Source organism: Jaculus jaculus, chromosome 1, assembly GCF_020740685.1.
Source record: "Jaculus jaculus isolate mJacJac1 chromosome 1, mJacJac1.mat.Y.cur, whole genome shotgun sequence".
Lineage (NCBI taxonomy): Eukaryota > Metazoa > Chordata > Mammalia > Rodentia > Dipodidae > Jaculus > Jaculus jaculus.
This window is the reverse complement of record NC_059102.1, coordinates 35173741-35196617: the sequence shown is the minus strand read 5'-3', so window position 1 is coordinate 35196617 and position 22877 is coordinate 35173741. Positions and strand designations below refer to the sequence as shown.

The 22877-nt window shown below is 43.6% G+C and overlaps 1 protein-coding gene across 1 annotated transcript; it reads left to right on the top strand.

Moving 5' to 3' along the window:
* The first annotated feature begins 503 nt into the window (after nucleotides 1–503).
* On the top strand, nucleotides 504–22484 carry LOC123460123 (acyl-CoA desaturase 1-like). The gene is made up of 5 exons (XM_045147609.1): nucleotides 504–756; nucleotides 6520–6650; nucleotides 15556–15761; nucleotides 19765–19997; nucleotides 22285–22484. Exons 1-5 carry the CDS (start codon nucleotides 504–506, stop codon nucleotides 22482–22484), a joined length of 1023 nt encoding a protein of 340 aa, XP_045003544.1.
* Nucleotides 22485–22877: the final 393 nt, after the last annotated feature.

Sequence of the window (22877 nt, the reverse complement as noted above, 5' to 3'; positions counted from 1 at the left end):
TGGTGACCTCCACTGCATGGGGTCGTTGGCACCAGTTGGGCTTCTGGTGACTGTTTGGTGAGGACAAGAGGTGGGAGCTACAGAGACACCCTGGACCTCTTTTCATATTCGTATGGCTTCCATATGGTGAGGGGAGTGGGGCGCACATTGTCCTTTCATTCTGAAACTTTCATTTCTAGAGCTTCAAAGAAGACTGTACAGCCAGAACCTTTCTATATAAACATGTGTTTTCTTTGTGTGTTGTTTGGGCGGCTAACATTTCACCCCTCTCTCCTTCTGCCCCTTCACTTGGAGGTCTCATCATCAATTCATGTGTACATGCCCCATCCCACCTCCAGGTGGCTCTATCCCATCCTCCTGCAGCAAGAGACCCTGGGTCGGGGTCTGCACCTCTCCCTCCCTCCTGTGTGTGTTACCATGTCCTCCACTGCCTCCATGCATCTGTTCCCCTGACTCTACATGCCTTCTTCTCCCAGATCCCTGGCTATGATGCTACCACTAGCATGGTAATGCCTCGCTCTTGGGGCCAGCAGAGTGGACAAGGTAGAGAAGAGGCGAACATGCCCCTCCACTCAGAAGACATCTGCCCTGAAATGAAAGATGATACACATGACCCCACCTACCAGGATGAGGAGGGCCCCCTGCCCAAGCTGGAGTACGTCTGGAGAAACATCATCCTCATGGCTCTGCTGCACCTGGGAGCCCTGTATGGAATCACACTGCTTCCAATCTGCAAGCTCTATACCTTGCTCTGGGGTAAGCAATTCCACTGGCCTGAGCCAGTACATGAGGTTTCTCCCTGTCCTCTAACCAATTGGTAACTCACCCTGGACAGTGGTTTCTCTCTGTCTCCTTCCATCTCTCCAGCTTACCCAGACTTTTCTCAGTGATTACTAACAAACTGGCTGTGTTGGGAAATGAGCCTAGTGGACAAAGCAATGAGAGACTGGGAGAGAGCTCTTCTGAGAGGGAGGAATAGAAAGGGAATTAACAAAAGCTACTCGGCATTGACCCTGAACAGACCAGGTTTGTGTGACCTGGAGGAAGATGAAGCTGGCTCCTATACAACCCCAGGGGCACAGGTGTGTGTCTCCAGGTAGGTCTCCAGGGTGCAGCACATGTCAGTCAGCAAAATGTCCTTAGAATGAAATAAGGATGCAGAATCATTTCATATGTCATTCCCTACCCAGCCAGCTCCTCTGTCTTGAGGCTTTGGAATACTATGAACCCTCAAGCTTCTAATGCCAGTCTTTCCTGTTGGATACCTATCCCTCCTTGGCAGGGATATACAAGTCTAGAAATAGTATCATGATCAGCCCTGGCCCTCAAACTGCAATATTGAGGGAAACAGTTGCCACTGCCCCTGACCTTCCCTAGCTCAGCTCCTCAGACATCCCTGGGGGTGGCTTGATGGCTGCTTCTTGCTTCTGAAGTTGAATCATGAGAAAGAAGCAGGAAGCTCTGCACACCTAGGGCCAGGAGCTCCATTGTGAGGGGCAATGAGCAAGGGGTTTTGGAGAAAACAATGAGAAATTTTCTGCAGCAATGACAGGTGAGAGTACTTTCTGGCAGCTCTTTAGGAGGGTAGTTGTATTGAAAGACTGGCTGGTCAGGTACTATCTACCCCTGTCCCAGACCTCTGAAAACTTATAGGTTCAAGGTCTGGTCCTTGGAGCTTCATCTGGGAGGGGCTCCAGGTGTCCCAGGGGAATGCAACTGTGGAGATCCTCTTTCTCAGGGCCACAGTTTTTCCAGGTACTTAGTGATGACAACTCAGTTTCATCAGGGTTCAGAAGATCATGTTAGGAAGAGTTCTCAAACCTAAAGAAACATCTATGACAACATTGAGGGCTGAGGATAAAATCCATCCACCACACTTCTCAAGCTAACTCTATGACACGTTGTTTATCTACCACTGCGAATACTCACATTTTTTCCTTGGAGGACAGAGAACTAATCTATTTGAACTGACCTGTCTGCTTAACAGAAAGTGGATATGGGTCAGAGCAGACTCCAGTATGCTCAGGTTCTTGACCCGGTTCCCTTAAGATGACATTGCATTTGCTTGAAAAGCTGGTGTGTCAGGGCCACTTTCAGCATGAATCTCATGGACTCTTCCTTGGATATCTGCTGAGGACTTTAGCTTTGCCCACAGCCCTTTCTTTTCTCCTGAAATTGTAGGATTCTGGCAGCCCTGGGACTTTTCCAGGTTAGAAGTGGTCAGATCTTGTATGTGAGAAGATTCCAAACAAAATATGGCCATCCGGCTATAGAGGTTGCTCAGCAGGGAAATGTACTTGCTTGCAGAGCCTGGTGGCCTGGGTTTCTTTCCCCAATGCCCATGTAGAGCCAGATGCACAATGTGGTACATGCATCTGAGGTGTGTTTACAGTGGTATAAAGTCCAGTATTGCCTTTTCTCCTTCCTTTCTCTCTCCCCCACCTCATTCTTCCTGCCTGCAAATATATAAAAATATTTGAAAAGTTAAGAAGAATGCATGGCTAGAATCTACACATCATCTTGGACCTCACCTCAGCTCAGAGGGAACATGGCCAGAACTTTCCTTGGCCACATACTCACTTACTGGCCTTTGTATGAGGAAGAGGGTCAGGTGCAATAGGCAGGAGTGGGGGAAGCAATTTGGAAATTTTAATCTCTGTGTTTAGAACACAAGACAGTTTGTGCAATGTTTGGTGTCTCCATCCTCAACTATCCTCTATAGCCTTTGAGGATTAATCCTTTCCAGTTGCTCCCTAGGAGTGAAACATTGCCCATGGATACTTGCCACAGGCCCTTCCCTGTTAAATCATAGGTGGAATGTCTGAACCCACAGGACTGTAGAGCACTGTGACGGGGCTTGAGTACTTCAGCGACTACAGATATGTAACTCTGGGGCTTACCTCCCCGATGCAGATGCCAGCTTTGATCCAACCTCAGCATTGTCGACAATTAGCTGACAGTAAGATTCTAGATTGAAAGTGGGATGTAACTACAGAGAAATCTGGGATCTTGGCACTTTTCAGGGAACAGATGGTATAGCTAGAAAAACAATAGTTGTTGAGAGAAAACTGAGCATCACACTACACACACAATTGTGATCCTGAATAAACCTTCATCCTCTCTGATGTATGGATTCTTACCTGCCCATTCAGAGATTATAGTTCCTGGAGCAGAGGTGATTAAGCACGTAAGGCAAATCCCTCAAATCATGACAACACAGAGGGGACAATTCTGATTTTGATTTCCTATTGGTTTTTTTAGAGCCTGTTAAGCCCCATCAAATAGCTTTCTCTTGTTAAATAACTATGTTCAGGACTGACCTCCCCTGACCAGGTTGCCTGTTATCCTAGTGAAATGTCCTGCTGGTAAATAGCCACAGACCCATGCTCTCAGGATCTCCTAAAATTTGAGACTTCTGTAATTGACCAGTGGCCAGATTGATCTGGTTGCTCTTCGTCAGAATGTCCTGGCTGGTGGATGTTGGGATCCTCCAAATCAAAGGAAAGAGCAAAGGAAGTCAAAGTTGATAGGTGGAATACTGCCCAGGCACAATGAAAATGGTAACTGGTACAGTGGAAACAGCTTATTCCCCAACCTGCCTTTTGGCTTGCTTAGTTGCTGGGAATTTAGAATTTATCTCCATATCTATGTATTGTGTCTGGGACATTATGAGGCCATTCAAATGTTCAAAACTACAAGATCTCAGAGTCCAAAGGATGATAGCATTCAGGGAAAAACAGACACTCACTGAACTGTAAAGAAGATGACGTTATATCTGGAACTATAGCCTCTACATCAGTACATACTCCAGTGTTTTCCTCTCCCAGAGAGCTAGCAAGATTCCCACTGTGGTGCTTTGATCCAGATGCCCCCATAAACTTAGGTGTTCTGAATGCTAGATTCCCAGCTGATGGAGATGTGGGAATTAACACCTCTTGGAAGCAGTGTATTCTTGGGCAGGATTATGGATATTATAGCCAGTGACCCTTTCCAGTGTTGGGCACACTCTCCTGTTCCTTTGTCTACCTGATATTGATGAGAGGGTGATATCCACCCTCTGCTCATGCTGTCATTTCCCCCTACCATTCTGGAGCTTCCCCTCAAGTCTATAAGCCAAAATTAACACTTTTTTCCCACAAGCTGCTCTTGGTTAGGTGATTTCTGCCAATAATGCAAACCTGGCTGCAATAGTAATGTTGGTACCAAGGAGTGGGATTGATGCCAGACAACTGATAGTGTGGCTTTGGCCTTTTGGAGCTGATTTTCAAGAGGAATGTGGAAGAATTTGAAACCTTGGCTTAAGAGATACTTTGCAGTGCTGTAAGTACAGCTTGATGGACTATTCAGGTCAGAATTGAAAGACCTGAATGTAAGAACTAAGGACTTTGATGTTTGCCTTATGTTGGTGAGAAAGAGCCTTTCATGGTCTGGGCTAGAAGCAGTTTGTGTGAGAGGCTTGCTGTTATGCCTGTGTCTTGAAAATTTGTGCATGATTGCTTTGCATATCAATGCACTGGTGTGAGTAGAGGGAAATAGCGCAGAAAGAAATCTTTAGGCTGAAACTGCTGCCTGTTCAGCTGTAATTGAGAGATTACAACCATTGAGATTTGGCCAGCTGACCTGCATTAGGACAATAGAAAGAGTGTAGTCTTTTGAAGAGGTCTGACTGTTGAAGGAGTGTCCTGTTCTTCAAAGTTTGCATTACCCCCCCCCCCCGCCTGATTTAACAAATTGGCACCCATCCTGATACTATGGACTATAGAAATGCAGGAAAGAGAGGGTCATTGAATTTGTAACTTCATCTTGTGTTTTGGAAATGGCCATGGTTACTGTGTAGCAGGTTTGGTGGATGCCTGCATGAAGACCTGATGGAGCCATGGGGATGAACCATGATTTGCAGTGGACACCCAGTGGAGATGCCAGAACCACAAGATGGCTGCTAAGGAGAGCTGCCAGTCTAGATAAAGTTTTCCATGACTGTGAGTAGCCTATGGAGGGGCAGAATTTGAACTCTAGAGAGTTGTTGCTGGTTAGAACTATGAGATTTGTCACTGACTAGATTTGTTGAAGTTGGAGCTACAGAGTTTGATGTTTGCCCTATTTAAATCTTGTATTGGTTGAATATTTCTTTTCTATGTGCAATGCTAACTTTTGCACTTTGGATGTTTGCGCCATTATGGGTTTGGGGGGATTTTTTTTTTTTTTTTTTTTGTATTATGGCTCAGTTAACAGAGCTTGTATTATGGGAATGTTTGAATATCACTGGGGTTGATAAAAACTATGGGGATGGGCTGGAGAGATGGCTTAGTGATTAAGCGCTTGCCTGTGAAGCCTAAGGATCCCAGTTTGAGGCTTGATTCCCCAAGACCCATGTTAGCCAGATACACACGTGGGCGCATGAGTCTGGAGTTCTTTTGCAGTGGCTGGAAGTCCTGGTGTGCCCATTCTCTCTCTGCCTCCTTCCCTCTGTCTGTCACTCTCAAATAAATAAAAACAAACAAACAAACAAAAAATTTAATAAAAATACTATGGGGATGTTTAAAGTTGGACTGAATGCATTGCAGTTTACATCATGGATGGTTATCAGTTTATGGAGGCCAGGGGTAGAATGTGGTGGTTTGATTTAGGTGTCCCCACATAAACTTAGGTGTTCTGAATGCTAGGTTCCCAGCTGATGGAGATTTGGGAATTAATGCCTCTTGGAGACCATGTATTGTTGGGGGCAGGATTATTGGTATTATGGCCAGTGTTCCCTTGCCAGTATTTGGCACACTCTCCTGTTGCTGTTGTCCACCTGATGTTGGCAAGGGGGTGATGTCCACCCACTGCTCACGCCCTTGTTTTCCCCTGCCATTATACAGAGTCTGTAAGCCAAAATAAACCCTTTTTGTCCCCACAAAAGCTGCTCTTGGTTGGATTACTTCTATCAACAATGTGAACCTGACTGCAATACCCACTATGATGTACACAGAGTACACAGGCTCAAGGCTAGGTGGGTAAGCCCAGCCACCCCTGCTGCAGTAGTCCAGACAACCCTGAATTACAATGATATTCTTCTATCTAGTGACTTGTTCCTTCCCTTAACCCCTAGTCTGGCTGAGAGCAAGAGAACAACAGGCTAGCCCTCTCCCTCAGAGACCTTGAAGGACCAAAGGATTTCTTTGTCTCCTGCTTTCTCTACGATGACCTCAGTGACCTCTCTCATGTCCTGTGTCCAGACACACTCTCATTGTCCAAACAGTCATAACAGGGACACCCCACTTAGTCCTTGGGATTTATGAAACCCGTCTGAGTTTAGACCGCATCGTGTTACTTACGGCACAAAGCTACAACTGTCCTGATGAAGATCTGATTCTAAAAGGACAGTTCATCTTGGTGCCTCTCAACAAACATCCTGCCCTCCCACTTCTCTTGGCTTTAAAATTATCCATCACTGTGGAGTAAAAAACAAGGCCTCACATGCTTCTCCTGGTGGGATTCCCAGTGGATGGTGACTTCCCTGCTGTGTTCTCTTGGCAGGAATTGGCTGCTTTTTAATCGGCACGTTAGGCGTCACAGCCGGGGCTCATCGCCTGTGGAGCCATCGATCATACAGAGCACGGCTGCCCCTGAGAATCTTCCTCATTATTGCCAACACCATGGCTTTCCAGGTAAGGGACAAGACCTGCTCACCTCTTGTGTCTCCACTCTATCAGTGGTTCAGGTAGCGTGAAGGTATCAGCACCCAGAGAGGAGCCAGCAGAACAACTGACACCCTGTCCAGTCTCCTCAAGGGCAGGCTCAGCACTGGGAAGAGGCATGGGTGGTGCATAGGCAAGACTCCCTAAGTATAGTCTCATTCTTGGTCCTAAGGTACCTGTGTTATCACTGTGTGGGCTGTGGTGGTTGCTCAGTATAAAGGACCATGGCTTACCTGGCAGGCCCCCACCTTGGCTTCCTAGACAGTCAGTGGACAATAGATTCATCTTTTAGAGTGACTGTCTTAGGAATGTACCTCAATAGGATTTGTGGTGATATACCACAGATTAGCAACTCTGTTATTGCAAAAAGTACAAACTAGCCTACGCCCAGTACATACTGGTCATCATCTAGACATACGTGTTACAGACAAACTCACTAAACCTTCACAACAATCTTAAGAGGAAAGTCTCCATTTCAAAAATGAGGAAACTGAGTCCCTAAAAGATAAAAGAGATGAACTTTATGACCCTGATGCAGGATTTTGAGATTCTGGACAGGTCCCCCAGAATTTATGAACCTTAAGTTTTTGGTTCTGTCCTACCTTGAACAAAGAATTAATAAAGATAGACTCAAGAAGGATATGTCACAAATTGGTTTAATTAGGAGACACTGGAGTCTAGGAAGGGTGGCTAGAGCAGAATTATAAACAGTGGGAAGTAGGACACATGCTCTCATGTGAAAAACACTGCATAGTTTACAGGATTCCTTTTAAAAGAAATTGAGGTTTTTAGAGAAAGGCTGGAATAGAGTTGCAAACACATGGAGTGCAGTTCATAAAGCTCATTTAAGAAAAACTGAGGCTGTTAAACAGATATTAAAGCTGGGCATGGTGGAACATGCCTTTAATCACAGCACTTGGGAGCCGAAGGTAGGAGGATCACTGTGAGTTCGAGGCCACCCTGAGACTACACAGTGAATTCCAGGTCAGCCTGGGCCAGAGGGAAACCCTACCTCAGACACAGCTTCCATCCTGGCCCAGAGTTCCATGGAGTGCCAAGGCTAGGTGGCATTGTGAGGTGCAGCTGCTAAATGTCTTGGGGTCTCAATTTCTAACTGAAACTACCTAAAAGAAGCTAGCAGTCTCCTGCCCTCCTTCAATCCTACGTGGGACAGCAAGACTGGGTAAGCAAGCTATTGAAGTTTACTGAGACAAATAGTTAGAATACAGAAACAATGAAGGTAGTTGGGGAAGGGGACTCTCATAGGTGTTAGCCTTTAGCAATGAGACAGAATAACTTGCTGAATGTGACTTAAAGTATAATAATGTTGCCAGAAAAATGCTTCCCTGATGGTGTGGGAATCATGGGTCCTTTTTTTTTTTAATTTTTATTAACATTTTCCATGATTATAAAATATATTCCATGGTAATTCCCTCCCTCCCCACCCCCACACTTTCCCGTTTGAAATTCCATTCTCCATCATATTACCTCCCCATTACAATCATTGTAATTACATATATACAATATCAACCTATTAAGTATCCTCCTCCCTTCCTTTCTCCACCCTTTATGTCTCCTTTTTAACTTACTGGCCTCTGCTACTAAGTATTTTCATTCTCACACAGAAGCCCAGTCATCTGTAGCTAGGATCCACATATGAGAGAGAACATGTGGCGCTTGGCTTTCTGGGCCTGGGTTACCTGACTTAGTGTAATACTTTCCAGGTCCATCCATTTTTCTGAAAATTTCATAACTTCATTTTTCTTTACCGCTGAGTAGAACTCCATTGTATAAATGTACCACATCTTCATTATCCACTCATCTGTTGAGGGACATCTAGGCTGGTTCCATTTCCCAGCTATTATAAATTGAGCTGCAATAAACATGGTTGAGCATGTACTTCTAAGGAAATGAGATGAGTCCTTTGGATATATGCCTAGGAGTGCTATAGCTGGGTCATATGGTAGATCAATCTCTAGCTGCTTTAGGAACCTCCACACTGTTTTCCACAATGGCTGGACCAGATTGCATTCCCACCAGCAGTGCAGAAGGGTTCCTTTTTCTCCACATCCCCGCCAACATTTATGATCATTTGTTTTCATGATGGTGGCCAATCTGACAGGAGTGAGATGGAATCTCAATGTAGTTTTAATCTGCATTTCCCTGATGACTAGTGACATAGAACATTTTTTTAGGTGCTTATATGCCATTCGTATTTCTTCCTTTGAGAACTCTCTATTTAGCTCCTTAGCCCATTTTTTGATTGGCTTGTTTGATTCCTCATTGGTTAACTTTTTGAGTTCTTTGTATATCCTAGATATTAATCCTCTATCAGATATATAGCTGGCGAAGATTTTTTCCCATTCTGTAGGTTGCCTCTTTGCTTTTTTCACTGTGTCCTTTGCGGTGCAAAATCTTTGTAATTTCATTAGGTCCCAGTGGTTAATCTGTGGTTTTATTGCCTGAGCAATTGGGGTTGTATTCAGAAAGTCTTTGCCAAGACCAATATGTTGAAGGGTTTCCCCTACTTTTTCCTCTAGCAGTTTCAAAGTTTCCGGTCTGATGTTAAGGTCTTTAATCCATTTGGACTTAATTCTTGTGCATGGCGAGAGAGAAGAATCTATTTTCATCCTTCTGCAGATATTTATCCAGTTTTCAAAACACCATTTGCTGAAGAGGCTGTCTCTTCTCCAATGAGTATTTTTGGCATTTTTATCGAATATCAGGTGGCTATAGCTACTTGGGCTTACATCTGGGTCCTCTATTCTGTTCCACTGATCTACATGTCTGTTTTTGTGCCAGTACCATGCTGTTTTTGTTACTATGGCTCTGTAGTATAGGTTAAAATCAGGTATGGTGATACCACCAGCCTCTTTTTTGTTGCTCAGTGTTATTTTAGATATTCGAGGTTTTTTGTGATTCCAAATGAATTTTTGGATTGTTTTTTCTATTTCCATGAAGAAAGCCTTTGGAATTTTGATAGGGATTGCATTAAATGTGTAGATTGCTTTAGGTAAGATTGCCATTTTCACGATATTGATTCTTCCAAGCCAGGAACAAGGGATGTTTCTCCACTTTCTAGTGTCTTCTGCAATTTCTCGCTTGAGTGTTTTAAAGTTCTCATTGTATAGATTCTTTACTTCCTTGGTTAGGTTTATTCCAAGGTATTTTATTTTTTTTTGATGCAATTGTGAATGGGAGTGATTCTCTGATTTCATCCTCTGTGTGTTTGTTGTTAGCATATATGAAGGCTACTGACTTCTGTGTATTTATTTTGTATCCTGCTACATTGCTGTAGGTTTTGATCAGCTCTAACAGCTTGCTAGTAGAGTCTTTAGGGTCCTTTATGTATAGAATCATGTCATCTGCAAATAATGATAACTTGATTGCTTCCTTTCCAATTTGTATCCCTTTTATGTGTGTCTCTTGCCTTATTGCTATGGCAAAGACTTCCAAAACTATATTAAATAGAAGTGGAGACAGTGGACACCCTTGTCTTGTTCCTTATTTTAGTGGAAAAGCTTCCAGTTTTTCCCCATTTAGTAATATGTTGGCTGTAGGCTTGTCATAAATAGCCTTTATTATATTGAGATATGTTCCTTCTATTCCCAGTCTCTGTAGGACTTTTATCATGAAGGGATGTTGGATTTTGTCAAATGCTTTCTCTGCATCTAATGAGATGATCATGTGATTTTTGTCCTTCAACCCGTTTATGTAATGTATTACATTTATAGATTTGCGTATGTTGAACCATCCCTGCATCTCTGGGATAAAGCCTACTTGGTCAGGGTGAATGATCTTTTTGATATACTCTTGTATTCTGTTTGCCAATATTTTGTTGGGAATTTTTGCATCTATGTTCATGAGGGAGATTGGTCTGTAATTTTCTTTTTTTGTTCTATCTTTGCCTGGTTTTGGTATCAGGGAGATGCTGGCCTCATAGAAGGAGTTTGGTAGGATTCCTTCTTTTTCTATTGCCTGGAAAAGCTTAAGAAGCAATGGTGTTAGCTCTTCCTTAAAAGTCTGGTAAAATTCAGCAGTGAATCCATCCGGGCCTGGGCTTTTTTTAGTTGGGAGATTATTGATAACTGCTCGGATCTCCATGTTTGTTATAGGTCTATTTAAGTGATTAATCTCATTTTGATTTAATTTAGGTAGGTCATATAGATCAAGGAAATCATCCATTTCTTTCAGATTTTCATACTTTGTGGAGTATATGCTTTTATAGTATGTCCCTATAATTTTTTGAATTTCTCTGGAATCTGTTGTGATGTTACCTTGTTCATCTCTGATTTTATTAATTTGTGTCTCTTCTCTCTTTCTTTTGGTCAGATTTGCTAAGGGTTTATCAATCTTGTTTATCCTTTCAAAGAACCAACTCTTTGTTTCATTAATTCTTTGGATTGTTCTTTTTGTTTCTATTTCATTAATTTCTGCCCTAATCTTTATTATTTCTTCCCGTCTACTACTTTTTGGTTTGCCTTGTTCTTCTTTTTCCAAGGCTTTAAGGCGAAGCATTAGGTCGTTTACTTGCGACCTTTCTAATTTCTTAATATAGGCACTTAAGGCTATAAATTTACCTCTTAGAACTGCCTTCATTGTGTCCCAGAGATTTTGGTATGTTGTGTTCTCATTATCATTTGACTCTATAAATTTTTTGATTTCCTTTTTGATTTCTTCATTGACCCACTCATCATTTAGTAGTGTATTGTTTAGCTTCCATGATTTTGTGTATGCTCTATAGCCTTTCTTGCTACTGATTTGTAGTTTAATTCCATTGTGGTCAGATAGAATGCAAGGAATTATTTCAATTTTCCTGAATTTGTTAAGATTTGCTTTGTGTCCTAATATATGGTCTATTTTAGAGAATGTTCCATGTGCTGCTGAAAAGAATGTATATTCTGCAGCCTTTGGATGAAATGTCCTGTATATATCTGTTAGGTCCATTCCTTCTATGACCTCATTTAGTCCAGATGCCTCTCTGTTTATTCTTTCCCTGGATGACCTGTCAATTGATGAGAGTGGGGTGTTAAAGTCACCCACCACCACTGTGTTTGGTGTTATCTGTGACCTTAGTTCTAATAGTGTTTGTTTGACGAATTTGGAAGCCCCCATGTTAGGTGCATATATGTTTAGGATTGTAATGTCCTCCTGTTGGAGTGTGCCCTTAATCAATATAAAGTGACCTTCCTTATCTTTTTTGACTAACATCGGACTAAAGTCTACCCTGTCTGATATTAGGATAGCAACCCCTGCTTGTTTTCTAGGCCCATTTGCTTGAAACACCGTCTTCCAACCTTTCACCCTAAGATAATGTCTATCCTTTGTAGAAAGGTGAGTTTCTTGGAGACAACAAATTGTAGGATCCTGCTTTTTAACCGAGTCTGCAAATCTATGTCTTTTCGTTGGGGCATTGAGACCATTGATATTAAGAGATATTATTGAAAGGTGTGTATTTATGTTTGCCATTTGTGTGTGTGTGTGTGTGTGTTACTTGTTCTACCTGTGCTGTCTTCTGTTAACTGGTATTTGAGTATAGCTGGTTTTTTCTAGGTTCCTTATATGTGTGCTTTTCCTTTTGTTCAGCATGGAGGATTCTATCAAGTATTTTCTGTAGAGCTGGTTTTGTCTTCAGATACTCCTTTAACCTGCTTTTGTCATGGAATGTCTTTATTTCTCCATCTATTTGGATGGATAACTTTGCAGGATAAAGCAACCTTGGTTGACAGTTGTTATCTTTCAGAACTTGGAATATATCACTCCAAGCCCTTCTGGCTTTAAAAGTTTGTGTTGAATAATCTGCTGTAATCCTGATGGGCTTGCTTTTGTAGGTAACTTGATTTTTCTCTCTAACTGCTTTCAATATTTTTTCTTTGGTTTGTGTGTTTGGAAGTTTGAGTATAATGTGGCGAGGAGAGTTTCTTTCTGGGTTTTGTCTGGCTGGGGTTCTAAAGGCTTCCTGTATCTGTATTGGCACCTCTTTCCCAATTTGGGGAAAATTTTCCTCTATGGTTTTGTTGAAGATGCCTACTATGCCTCTGTAGTGGAGTTCTTCTCCTTCTACTATGCCCTGAATTCTTATATTGGATCTTTTCATAGTATCCCGAATATCTTGAAATTCCCACTCATACTTTTCTATAAGTTTGTCTTTCTCTTTGTTGGACTGCATTAGGTCTGCCACCTGATCTTCTAGCTTAGATATTCTGTCCTCTCCCTCATCCATCCTACTGGTGAGATTTTCTACAGAGTTTTTTATTTCATTAACTGTGTTCTTCATTGCTAGTAATTCTGACTGGTTTTTCTTTATTATTTCTATTTCCCTATTTATGTCTTGTATTGCCTTCTTTATTTCATTAAATTGGTGTCCTGCCTCTTCTTTGATTCCTTTGATTTCCTCTTTGATTTCCTCTTTGATTGTTTTCATGTGTTCTTTGACCTCTTTGAACATATTTATAATTATTCTTTTGAACTCTTTCTCAGGCATTTCCTCTAACTCTTTCTCACTGGAGTACATTTCTGATGCATTAATACTTTTAGGTGGATTTATATCGTCTTGCTTTTTAGTGTTTCTTGTGTTATAATGTATATATTTTTGCATCTTGGGTTAAGTTAATGCTTGGATTTTCTAGCTAGCTGTGTATTCTTAGCTGTATCAATTGATTTGATGTAATATATTTTCAGGGTAGGACCTTAAGGTATTAGGTGTGGCTCTTAAGACTCTCAGAGTATCTACAAATATGTTCTTAGGGGTTGAGTTTCCCTGCTATAGGAGTATTCAAGCAGGCTGAGTGGAGTAAAATACTGGTAGATTCTAAAATTTAACTAAACACTGTACACATTCAATCAAAAACAGCCCCGAGTATGTATGCAAGAGTAGTTATTATAATGACCAGATCCTCTATCAACAAAGAGGTTTAGATTTCTGGTCTGTTGAGATATCCAAGTCAGCTTGTGACCAAGTGAGACCCTTCCCTGGTGCAATCCCAGTTACCTTGGGTGATTGTGGTCTCAGTCAAGTTGCTACCTGGGTCGTCAGGCTGCTGTTCTGATTTCTGGAGCTGGGCACTTGCTTTTCCTACGGGGCAAACTGAGCCGCTGCTGCTGCCTCTGCTGCTGTTGTAGTTGCCACCCCCGGAGCCACCACCGCTGCTGAAGCTGCCGCTGCCGTGTCCACCGCCGCTGCTCACCCCGAAGCTGCTGCTGTGGGATATGCCACCGCTGCCGCTCCTGGGTCCGCTGCTGCTGGGGCCACTGGTACCGGTGCTGGAGCCGCTGAAGTTGCTGCCGAACTCTGCTCCTGCTTGGGTCCTGCTGTCAGCCCAAGTTGGCGTGGCCGGGTCCCGGGCCGCTGCTGTGTTCGCTGGAGCTGGGTTCAGGTGGTGGGGGAGGGGAGGGAGCTGCGGCTGCTCTGGTTGTATCGCTGTTCCATGTGTGCTTCTACCTCGCGGTCTGCTCTTCCCTCCGTTGCTCGCTGCCGCTCTCCCCTCACGTTTCCCGAGTTGCGGAGAGCGCGGTGTGAGGGGAAAATCCCACACCTGGCTTGTCCTGCGGCTCGAGCCGAGAGTCCGGCGGCTTTCTGCCACTCCGCGGCTGCAGCGGGTGGCCGAGCCGCCCCGGAGCCGCTGTTCCCGCCTGTGCAGGCTCTGGATGCTCTGGAACTCTTCTACTTCTCCGCTGCCGCCTCAATTTCCTATACACCTCACTTTTTAGTAAAAGTGTGTATTTTGCTGAGTTTTTTTGGTCTTTTTCCCCCCTAGGCTGCTTTGGCGTGGTACCTACGCCGCCATCTTAACCGGAAGACTCTCATGGGTCCTTTTATAGGTGTAGGTAACAAATTTGTGGAAACTCCAGAAATGAAGACAAGTAGACTCAAAAGGACAGTAAAAGCAGAAGGAGCAAAATTTATTGCAAGCAACTCCCCACCCTTAAGGTTGGGAGAGCAGCCAGGACTGGGAGTCAGTCTGAATCAGCTAGGGACTCTGTTTTATAGGGTTTGGTCTCTCTCTGCCCTTGCCTGTCATGTTAATGAGGGATCTGTGTTCCTCTCACTCATATTAGCCCCTCCCTCAAGACATATAAAACTGCTGGCCTTTTTATTTTTTTTCTTTCTTTCCTAGAGTCTGTCTTTATGATATCCTGCCCCTGTGGTTAATTGCATTAATAGACTATCTGCTTCCTCCTGACCCATTTCCTATCTGTTTAAATCCCCCTAACTCTCCTCAGTAAGAGGAAAACAAGAAACCAAATTGGTCCTCTTGGTCTTTTCACAATCTCAGGTATTTACCTCAAGTGCACAATCTCCTCTTCCCCAGCAATTATTGACTAAAGGCTCTTCATGTCCATTGGAAAAGATAATGAAGAGACACACTGGTACATTTGTAAAGAGTCCCAGACATGCTCTGAGGGCCTTTGGAAAAATATTCGTGTTTTTTGTTATGTGATGACCTTGCTGTTGAGTTGGGTGACCTGTCACTGGTAAATGCATCAGGATGGAGCTACATTAACCTTTACCACAAAGCACAATGCAACCTGCCTCAGAGGCTCTGTGGAGAAGGATTGTTTACCTGTGAGGACCCTGTCATATCTACAAGAACTGCAGTGTTTGAAACTCTGAGCCGGTGTCTTACCTCCCCCTTCCCACAGAGCAGATGTCCTATTGCTGGGGCTGGGCCTTTAACCTGCTTTTCCACATATAAGCTTCAGGGGCAAGGGTGCAGAAGAGGGAACTCTCCCTTGTCTCGGTTGGACCCAGAGTCCTGGTAGCTTGTAAGGTGAGACTGAGAATCCTGGGCCCTTACAGACATCTGAGCACTAGAATTCCCTCACCAGGTTATCTCTCCTCAGACCTGAGCTCCTCTTCTCTCTCTCTCTCCAGAATGATGTGTACGAATGGGCCCGAGATCACCGCGTCCACCACAAGTTCGCAGACACCCACGCGGATCCTCACAATTCCCGTCGGGGCTTTTTCTTCTCCCACGTGGGTTGGCTGCTTGTGCGCAAACACCCAGCCGTCAAAGAGAAGGGAAGTTTGATGAACTTGTCTGACCTAAAAGCTGAGAAGTTGGTGATGTTCCAGCGGAGGTGAGTGAAGGGAGGATGGAGCTGGGGATGTGGTCCCGTGCACTGTGGATTGGGAGACCCCTTATTTCTCATACTGCACACCAACTTAAAGCAGAGGGATATACTAGGCTTTCATGGTCAAGTCGTTTTAGTTTTATATTTCTTTATTTATTTATTTTGGTTTTTCAAGGTAGGGCTTGCCTCTAGCCCAGGCTAACCTGGAATTCACTATGTAGCCTCAGGGTGTCCTCCACGGGGATCCTCCTACTTCTGCCTCCCGAGTGCTGGGATTAAAGGCCTGTGCCACCACGCCCGGCTTATTTTTATTTTTTTATGAGACAGAGAGAGAAAGAATGGAAAAACCAAGGTCACCTGCCACTGAAAATGAACTCCAGACACATGAGCCACTTTGTGCATCTGCCTTTAGGCAGGTACTAGGGAATCCATACTGGGGCATACAAGTAACTTTAACCACTGTGGCATCTCTGAGGAGGGAAAACGTTTTCAACAGTATTATCAGAAACAACCAGCAAATAGTGATTTTTCAAATTTGCGTGTGGACAAGCACAGTAAACTCACAACATGCAAGCTGACAAGCCTCGGTCAACCTGCGCTAGAGACAGATCCTACCTCAAAAACCAAAACACAAAACAAACTTGTTTATATGAGATGCTCTGCATATATTCAGAAGCAAACTCCTTCTTGAAGTAAGGGTGTGACATAAAAGGGACTGATGCCATGCAGGGACCGGCTTAGGCCCGGAGTGAAGTTACCACAGTTGGGCAGAGAACTACCAGTGGCTGCACTGGCGACATGAGGCAGTCGAAGGTGGCTTTAGAGCCGGCTCTCAGGACCGCTGAAAGCAACCACTGCTTGATTCTTGTTTTTAAAGGTTTTCTTTTAAAAATGTCTTAGTTATTTATTCATGGGAAATGGGAGAGAGAGAATGTGGGAATCTTGGAGCCTCCTGGCACTGCAAATGAACTGAAGACGCATTTGCCGCTTGTGCATCTGGCTTTATGAGGGTACTGGAGAATTTGCACTTTAACTGCTGAGCCTAAGCCATCTCTCTAGCCTCAGTTTTTATTCAACTGTTTTTTAAAGTTTTTATTAATAACTTTCATAAATATAAACAACATATCATGATTATAATCCTTTCCCACCACTCTTGCTTTTCCCCTTCCAAATCTGCTCCCCACTGAATCCCTTCTTTCTAACTAGTTTCTCTTCTATTTTGATGTCTTCGTTTATTTTTCTACTATTATGGAGGTCTTGTATAGGTAACATCAGCTTCTCTCCGGCCATGAATATCAAAGGGCACTTTGTGTTTGGAAGACAGTATTTAAGAACTCATTATTTACACCTATAAAGAGAAGCCTCTTTAATCACAACTGAAATGAGAGTAGCAATGGTGTATGGACAGTAACATAATTATTTACAGTGCAGTTTAGTGGGCATAATATATTCATTCAGCCAGGCAATAGTAGTAATAACCCCCTAAGGCTTATGACCTCCAAAGGCATAAGCTTTTGATTAGGTTTTCAGTACCAGGAAGGAATTCCATCCTATGGAGTGGCCTCAAGTGCAATCAGAGAGCAGGTGGTTTTCTCATAAGAGACATGCCATCACTGCAAGAGTTGGGCTGGGCAGGGTGGCACATGCCTTTAATCCCAGCACTTGGGAGGCAAAGGTAAGAGGATTGCCATGAGTTCAAGGCTACCCTGGGACTACATAGTGAATTCCAGGTCAGCCTGGGCTAGAGTGAGACCCTACCTCAAAAAATTTTAAAAAAAAAAGAGTTGGTATATATTTGACCTGACTAGCCAGCCATAATGCTTGCAGCATCCACTGCTAATTAAAAGTACTGATGACATTTCTCCCTCAATAGGCTGTGTTGTTCCTTCCAGTCTCCTGACAGCTAGTCGACACATAGAACACTTCTATCCTAACTAGTAGAAGCTTGATGTCTCAGTGACCTGCAATTAATTCTCAATAAGCAGGTAAACAAGGTAGAAGATAGGGAAGGCCTGGGCTAGGAAAGCAGAGGCAAAAGTGGAGGGGGAAGGAGCTGATTCAGGCAATGTCAGCACCTTAAAAGTTGAAGATATGACTCCTGAAGAGATGTCAATCACTTCCCTTGGCATGCCAATGGCCTCCTCTATATGAGCCCAGATAGAGACACAAAGTCTCCAGAAGGACAGAGACTTGCAGGGGGCCAGTGACACTCAGTGTGCCTCCTGAGGAAAGGCAGACCAAAGAACTAGGGAGTAACAGGAGAAAGCAGATCCATGCCGCTTGCCACACACTTGGGCAAAGACCCTGATGGGCAAGAGAAAGGAGCCCAAAGAGATGGAGAACAGCCTAGGCAACAGACCTCAGCTGATGAGTTTGTGATTGTATCCTGGTCTGGTCCATTAACATGGTTCATTGCTCTTGGAAATATAAATGATGAATTTATTATCACAGATCTATTTCAAATCACTGTTCCCTATAATAGACACTGATCTGGGTCTCTAGGTGGGCTTTACCTCAGTCCTGGCATCTCATGGACAGGAGCACTCTGTACTCTCCTCTTTCCTTCTCTTAAGTGCTTTATACGCTAATAAAAACCTATCTCGGAGAGCTGCCCCAACATACCTCAAAAGGGGCCCAACTGAAACTAAGGACAATTGGTGAAACAAGCAAGGGTGATGTTTTCCTGTGAACCGGATACCAGCACAAAGGGGAAGGAGACCAACGCAGAGAAAAATCAACTCCTACCAAATCAGAGAGCCAGAGCCTCAGAGGCCCCCAACACCTCAGCACTGAAGCAGACCAAAAATGAACCCAACATGGCTCAGGGAAATTTTGCGGAAGAGGGGGCAGAAAGAATATCAGAGTCACATGTTGGGTCATGATTTGCAGAGACATTTAGCATACCAATAACTGGGGACTAACTCCACAATGCACGACCCATTTACATTTACATCAACAAGGAGGGTCTAATGGGAGGGGGTACATCATAGATGAGCCTAAACAATGGTACCAAACTGCCTGTATTTGATGAAAAGAAAACTAATAAATCAAATTAAAAAAAAATAAATGAGATTAAAAAAAAATCCATCTCGGAGGCTGTAGAGATGGCTCAGCAGTTAAGGCACTTGTCTACAAAGCCTGACAATCTCAGTTTGATTTCCCAGAACCAAGGTATACAGGATGCACACAAAGTGGAACATGCTTCTGGAATTCATTTTTGGTGACAAGATGCCTTGGTGAACCCATCCCATTCTCTCTCTGACTCTGACTCTGTCTCTCTGTCTCTGTCTCTGTCTCTGTCTCTCTGTCTCTCTGTCTCTCTCTCTCTCTCTCTCTCTCTCTGTGTGTGTGTGTGTGTGTGTGTGTGTGTCATTGCTTACAATAAGTAAATAAAGGTTTTTTTGTTTTTTTGTTTTTGCTTTTCAAGGTAGGATTTCACTCTAGCGAAGGCTAACCTAGAACTCACTATGTAGTCTCAGGGAGGCCTCAAACTCATGGCAATCCTCCTACCTCTGCCTCCCAAGTCCTGGGGTTAAAGGTGTGTGCCATCATGCCTGGCAAATAGAAGTATTAAAAAAATCTCCAAACATTAAAAACATGTCTTGCTCCTTTGATTCTTACTAGGGCAATTCTAGGGAAGCCATATATTGCATATACATTGCCTCATCTAAAGAATAAGATAGGCAGGCCTGGTGGTATAAGCCTTTAATACTAGCACTTGGGAGGCAGAGGTAGGATGATCACTATGAGTTCAAGGCCAGCCTAGCACTACAGAGTGATTCCAGGTCAGCCTGGGCTAGAGTGAAACCCTACCTCAAATAAACAAAATGAAACAAATAAAAAGAATAAGATAACAGTATGACCTCAATAAGTTCCACTGTTCCCTCCTGCTAGTTTCAGTCTCCTTGTGCTCACAGTGAAGGAGAAAAGATACCACACAGCCCAATCAGTGTGGACAGCGCAGGTTTGTTTGTGTCTCTGCACTGAGCAGCATGTGATCTCTCCACAGGTACTACAAGCCTGGTGTCCTGCTGATATGCTTCATCCTGCCCACACTGGTACCCTGCTATTTCTGGGGTGAAACTTTACTACACAGCTTATTCGTTGCCACATTCCTCCGATATGCTGCAGCACTCAATGCCATGTGGCTGGTGAACAGTGCTGCCCACCTCTATGGATATCGCCCTTACGACAAGAATATCAATCCCCGAGAGCAGGTCCTGGTTTCATTGGCCAATTTGGGTAAGTCAGTACTCCATAGCAAGGGTGCAGGTAGTGATTTGTTAATAGGAGTACTAGCTTAACAGCCAAGGAGAACAGATTGAACCATTTTATGACCATTTTATTTCAGGTGTCCAGCTGTAAAATTACTTTTACTGCATTAGCAATCAAGTAGGAGTGTCCGACGAGTCTTAGGTGATGTGAGGTGGTGGGAAATAACACTGTGTTTCATTCCAGGATCCAAACATCAGCAGTACTATGTATACTGAACCATCTTACATTTTCTGTTCCCTATCACCTCTGAATTAGGATGCATTTTACCTGGGGCAGTGATGCGTAACGGAATCATAAGGATAATGGAGAAGCCAATAAGCTTAGCACTTTATATGTAACCATTCTATATAAAATGTAGAAAAACATGTTACTTGGTTTAGTTTTTTTTTAACTGTGTGACTATGAAAACATCTTTTTATTCATCACTTTGTTCTGCTAAAAGACACCTTCTACTATTGAACATGTTCTTACCCTGACCCATGTTTGAAAAAAAGAAAAAAAATCACTGATATTGTAAAATTCTGAGCTTTTCATAGAAATGTAATAACATGGACTGAAATGCATCCTGTTTTCAGCTAAAGTGTATGTGCTGACTTTCCCCAACTCCAGTGTCCTTATGAGTTCAAAGTGACCCCCAGCCTTATGTCCCTCTTATCTCACCTTTGCCTATCCTCAAGCTGTTCTGTGCTATAAAACATCTTGCAGGCTTCATGACTTCCCTCTCTCACAGTCACAGGCTTATGCTCTCTCTGACACAGCTCACCAGTCCCTGCAGCTCTCGGGGGCTGTCTCCTGCTGCCCAGTCACTACCCACAGACTCTCATCTCCCGTTTTCTACCCCTTCTCTATGCATGCATATGACGTCATTTTAAATGTCAGATAAAAAAAAAAAAACTAGTCTGTGATCACTTAGAACCTTAGAATGTGTGGAAGTTAGCAAGGTCAACATTCCTGACATTGGACTAATGTCACCTGTTGCACAAATGACCACATGAACAACTCAGTGGGCAGAAGAACAGTGCATCTTGACAAGTCCTGGTTGAAGACATTTGCTTGGCTTGTTTTCAAAATCATTTCGAATCTACCTGAGAATTCCTTTATCTTCAAGGGTCCAGTGACATGTGTTCTTTACCCAACCTGAAAATTATCAGTAGTGTTAGAATCAATGCAAAAAGAAAAGTCACATCAAGAGTTGGGGTACAGGGCTAGAGAGATGGTTCAGCAGATAAAGCACTTGCCGGCAAAGCCTGAGGATCCAGGTGTGATTCCCTAGTACCCATGTAAAGCCAGATATACAGATGGCACATGCATCTGGAGATAGTTTTCAATGGCTAGGGTCCCTGGCTTGCTTGCTGTTTTCTCCCCACCCTCTTCCTTGCTTGTAAATTAATTAAACATTTTTTTTACCAAACAAAAATGGATCCAGGCATGGTTGTACACACCTTTAACCCCACTGCTCGGGAGGCTGACTTAGGAGGATTGCCATGAGTTCAAGGTCACACTGAGACTACATCGTGAATTCCAAGTCAGCCAGAGCTACAGTGAGACCCTGCCTTGAAAAAAAAAATGGCGGGGGGACACTTAACCTACTACAGAAAGTGACATTGTCATGAGTCTAGCTAGGATTTTTTAAATTTTCCTCCATCCAGTAAAGCATCAGAAGTTGTTTTCAGAATTCTATCCCAAGGCCAAACATTAGAGAATTAGTGTGTCCAGAGCAGTCCTCTGTGCACCAGGAGTGGCTGAGGGAGCTCCTGCTGCAGGCTGGACTATTCCACTGTCGTTTGGCTGCTGCCGCCCAGCCTACTGGACCTCTCACCCTTCCAGAGGGCTGCGTGCCTGGAGAAAGGCATGCTGCCAACTGGACCTGAAAGAAGCACAGCTACAATTTTCCTTCTTTCCCTTCCTTTTCCAAAACACATGCACCCATGGACAGATCTTCTAAGTTCTCAGGCCCACACTCACTGAAGAACTGGTATTGTCTGGTATAAAATCCTTTCCCAGCAGAACCAGTATCCCTCTCATCCTCTTGTCCTCTGACAAAGACTCTCTGACTACTGCAGTGACAGGATCTGTTCATGCATTTCTTGAGGTGTCTCTGAGGACAGCAGAGCAGAAGACAGTGAGTGAGTTCGTCTATTTCCTCAATGGGATTAGGGTTCTTCCAAGTGCGAGGTACCCGCTAGGGAAGAGGTGTGCAGAGATGGGGCAGCCATCCACGGAGCCCCTAACTGCTCTCCTTCTTCCGTTCCAGGGGAGGGCTTCCACAACTACCACCACGCCTTCCCCCAGGACTACTCCGCCAGTGAGTACCGCTGGCACATCAACTTCACCACCTTCTTCATCGACTGCATGGCGGCCATCGGTCTGGCTTACGACCGGAAGAAGGTATCCTCGGCCTCCGTCTTGGCCAGGATTAAAAGAACTGGAGATGGAAGCTACAAGAGTGGATGAGTTGAAGGCTCCTGGGTTCCTGTACAAAAGCCACTTTAATGTTCTGTTGATTAACTACTGAATAATGCTATCTGGATACCATAGATGATGACCCTAATTCATTCTAATACAGTATTCTTGGAAACTGCTTTAGGATTAAATGTCAACTCCCTTCCATAATGCTCAGCTCATAGACTTCTCTTTCTTCCATTCTATTTCCCTATGCTTTGTCCCCATAAATACCTTTCTTCCTTCTTTCATTACTTCTCACAGAAACAGCTCATGAGACATTGTTCTGTGTCCAACTACCCAAGACGTCACAAGTTTCTGGATACCTGAAAGTAAGGAAGGATCATTGTACCAGATACACTCTCAGTATTTGATCTACTGTGGGCTTCAAAGTAGTGCACTAAA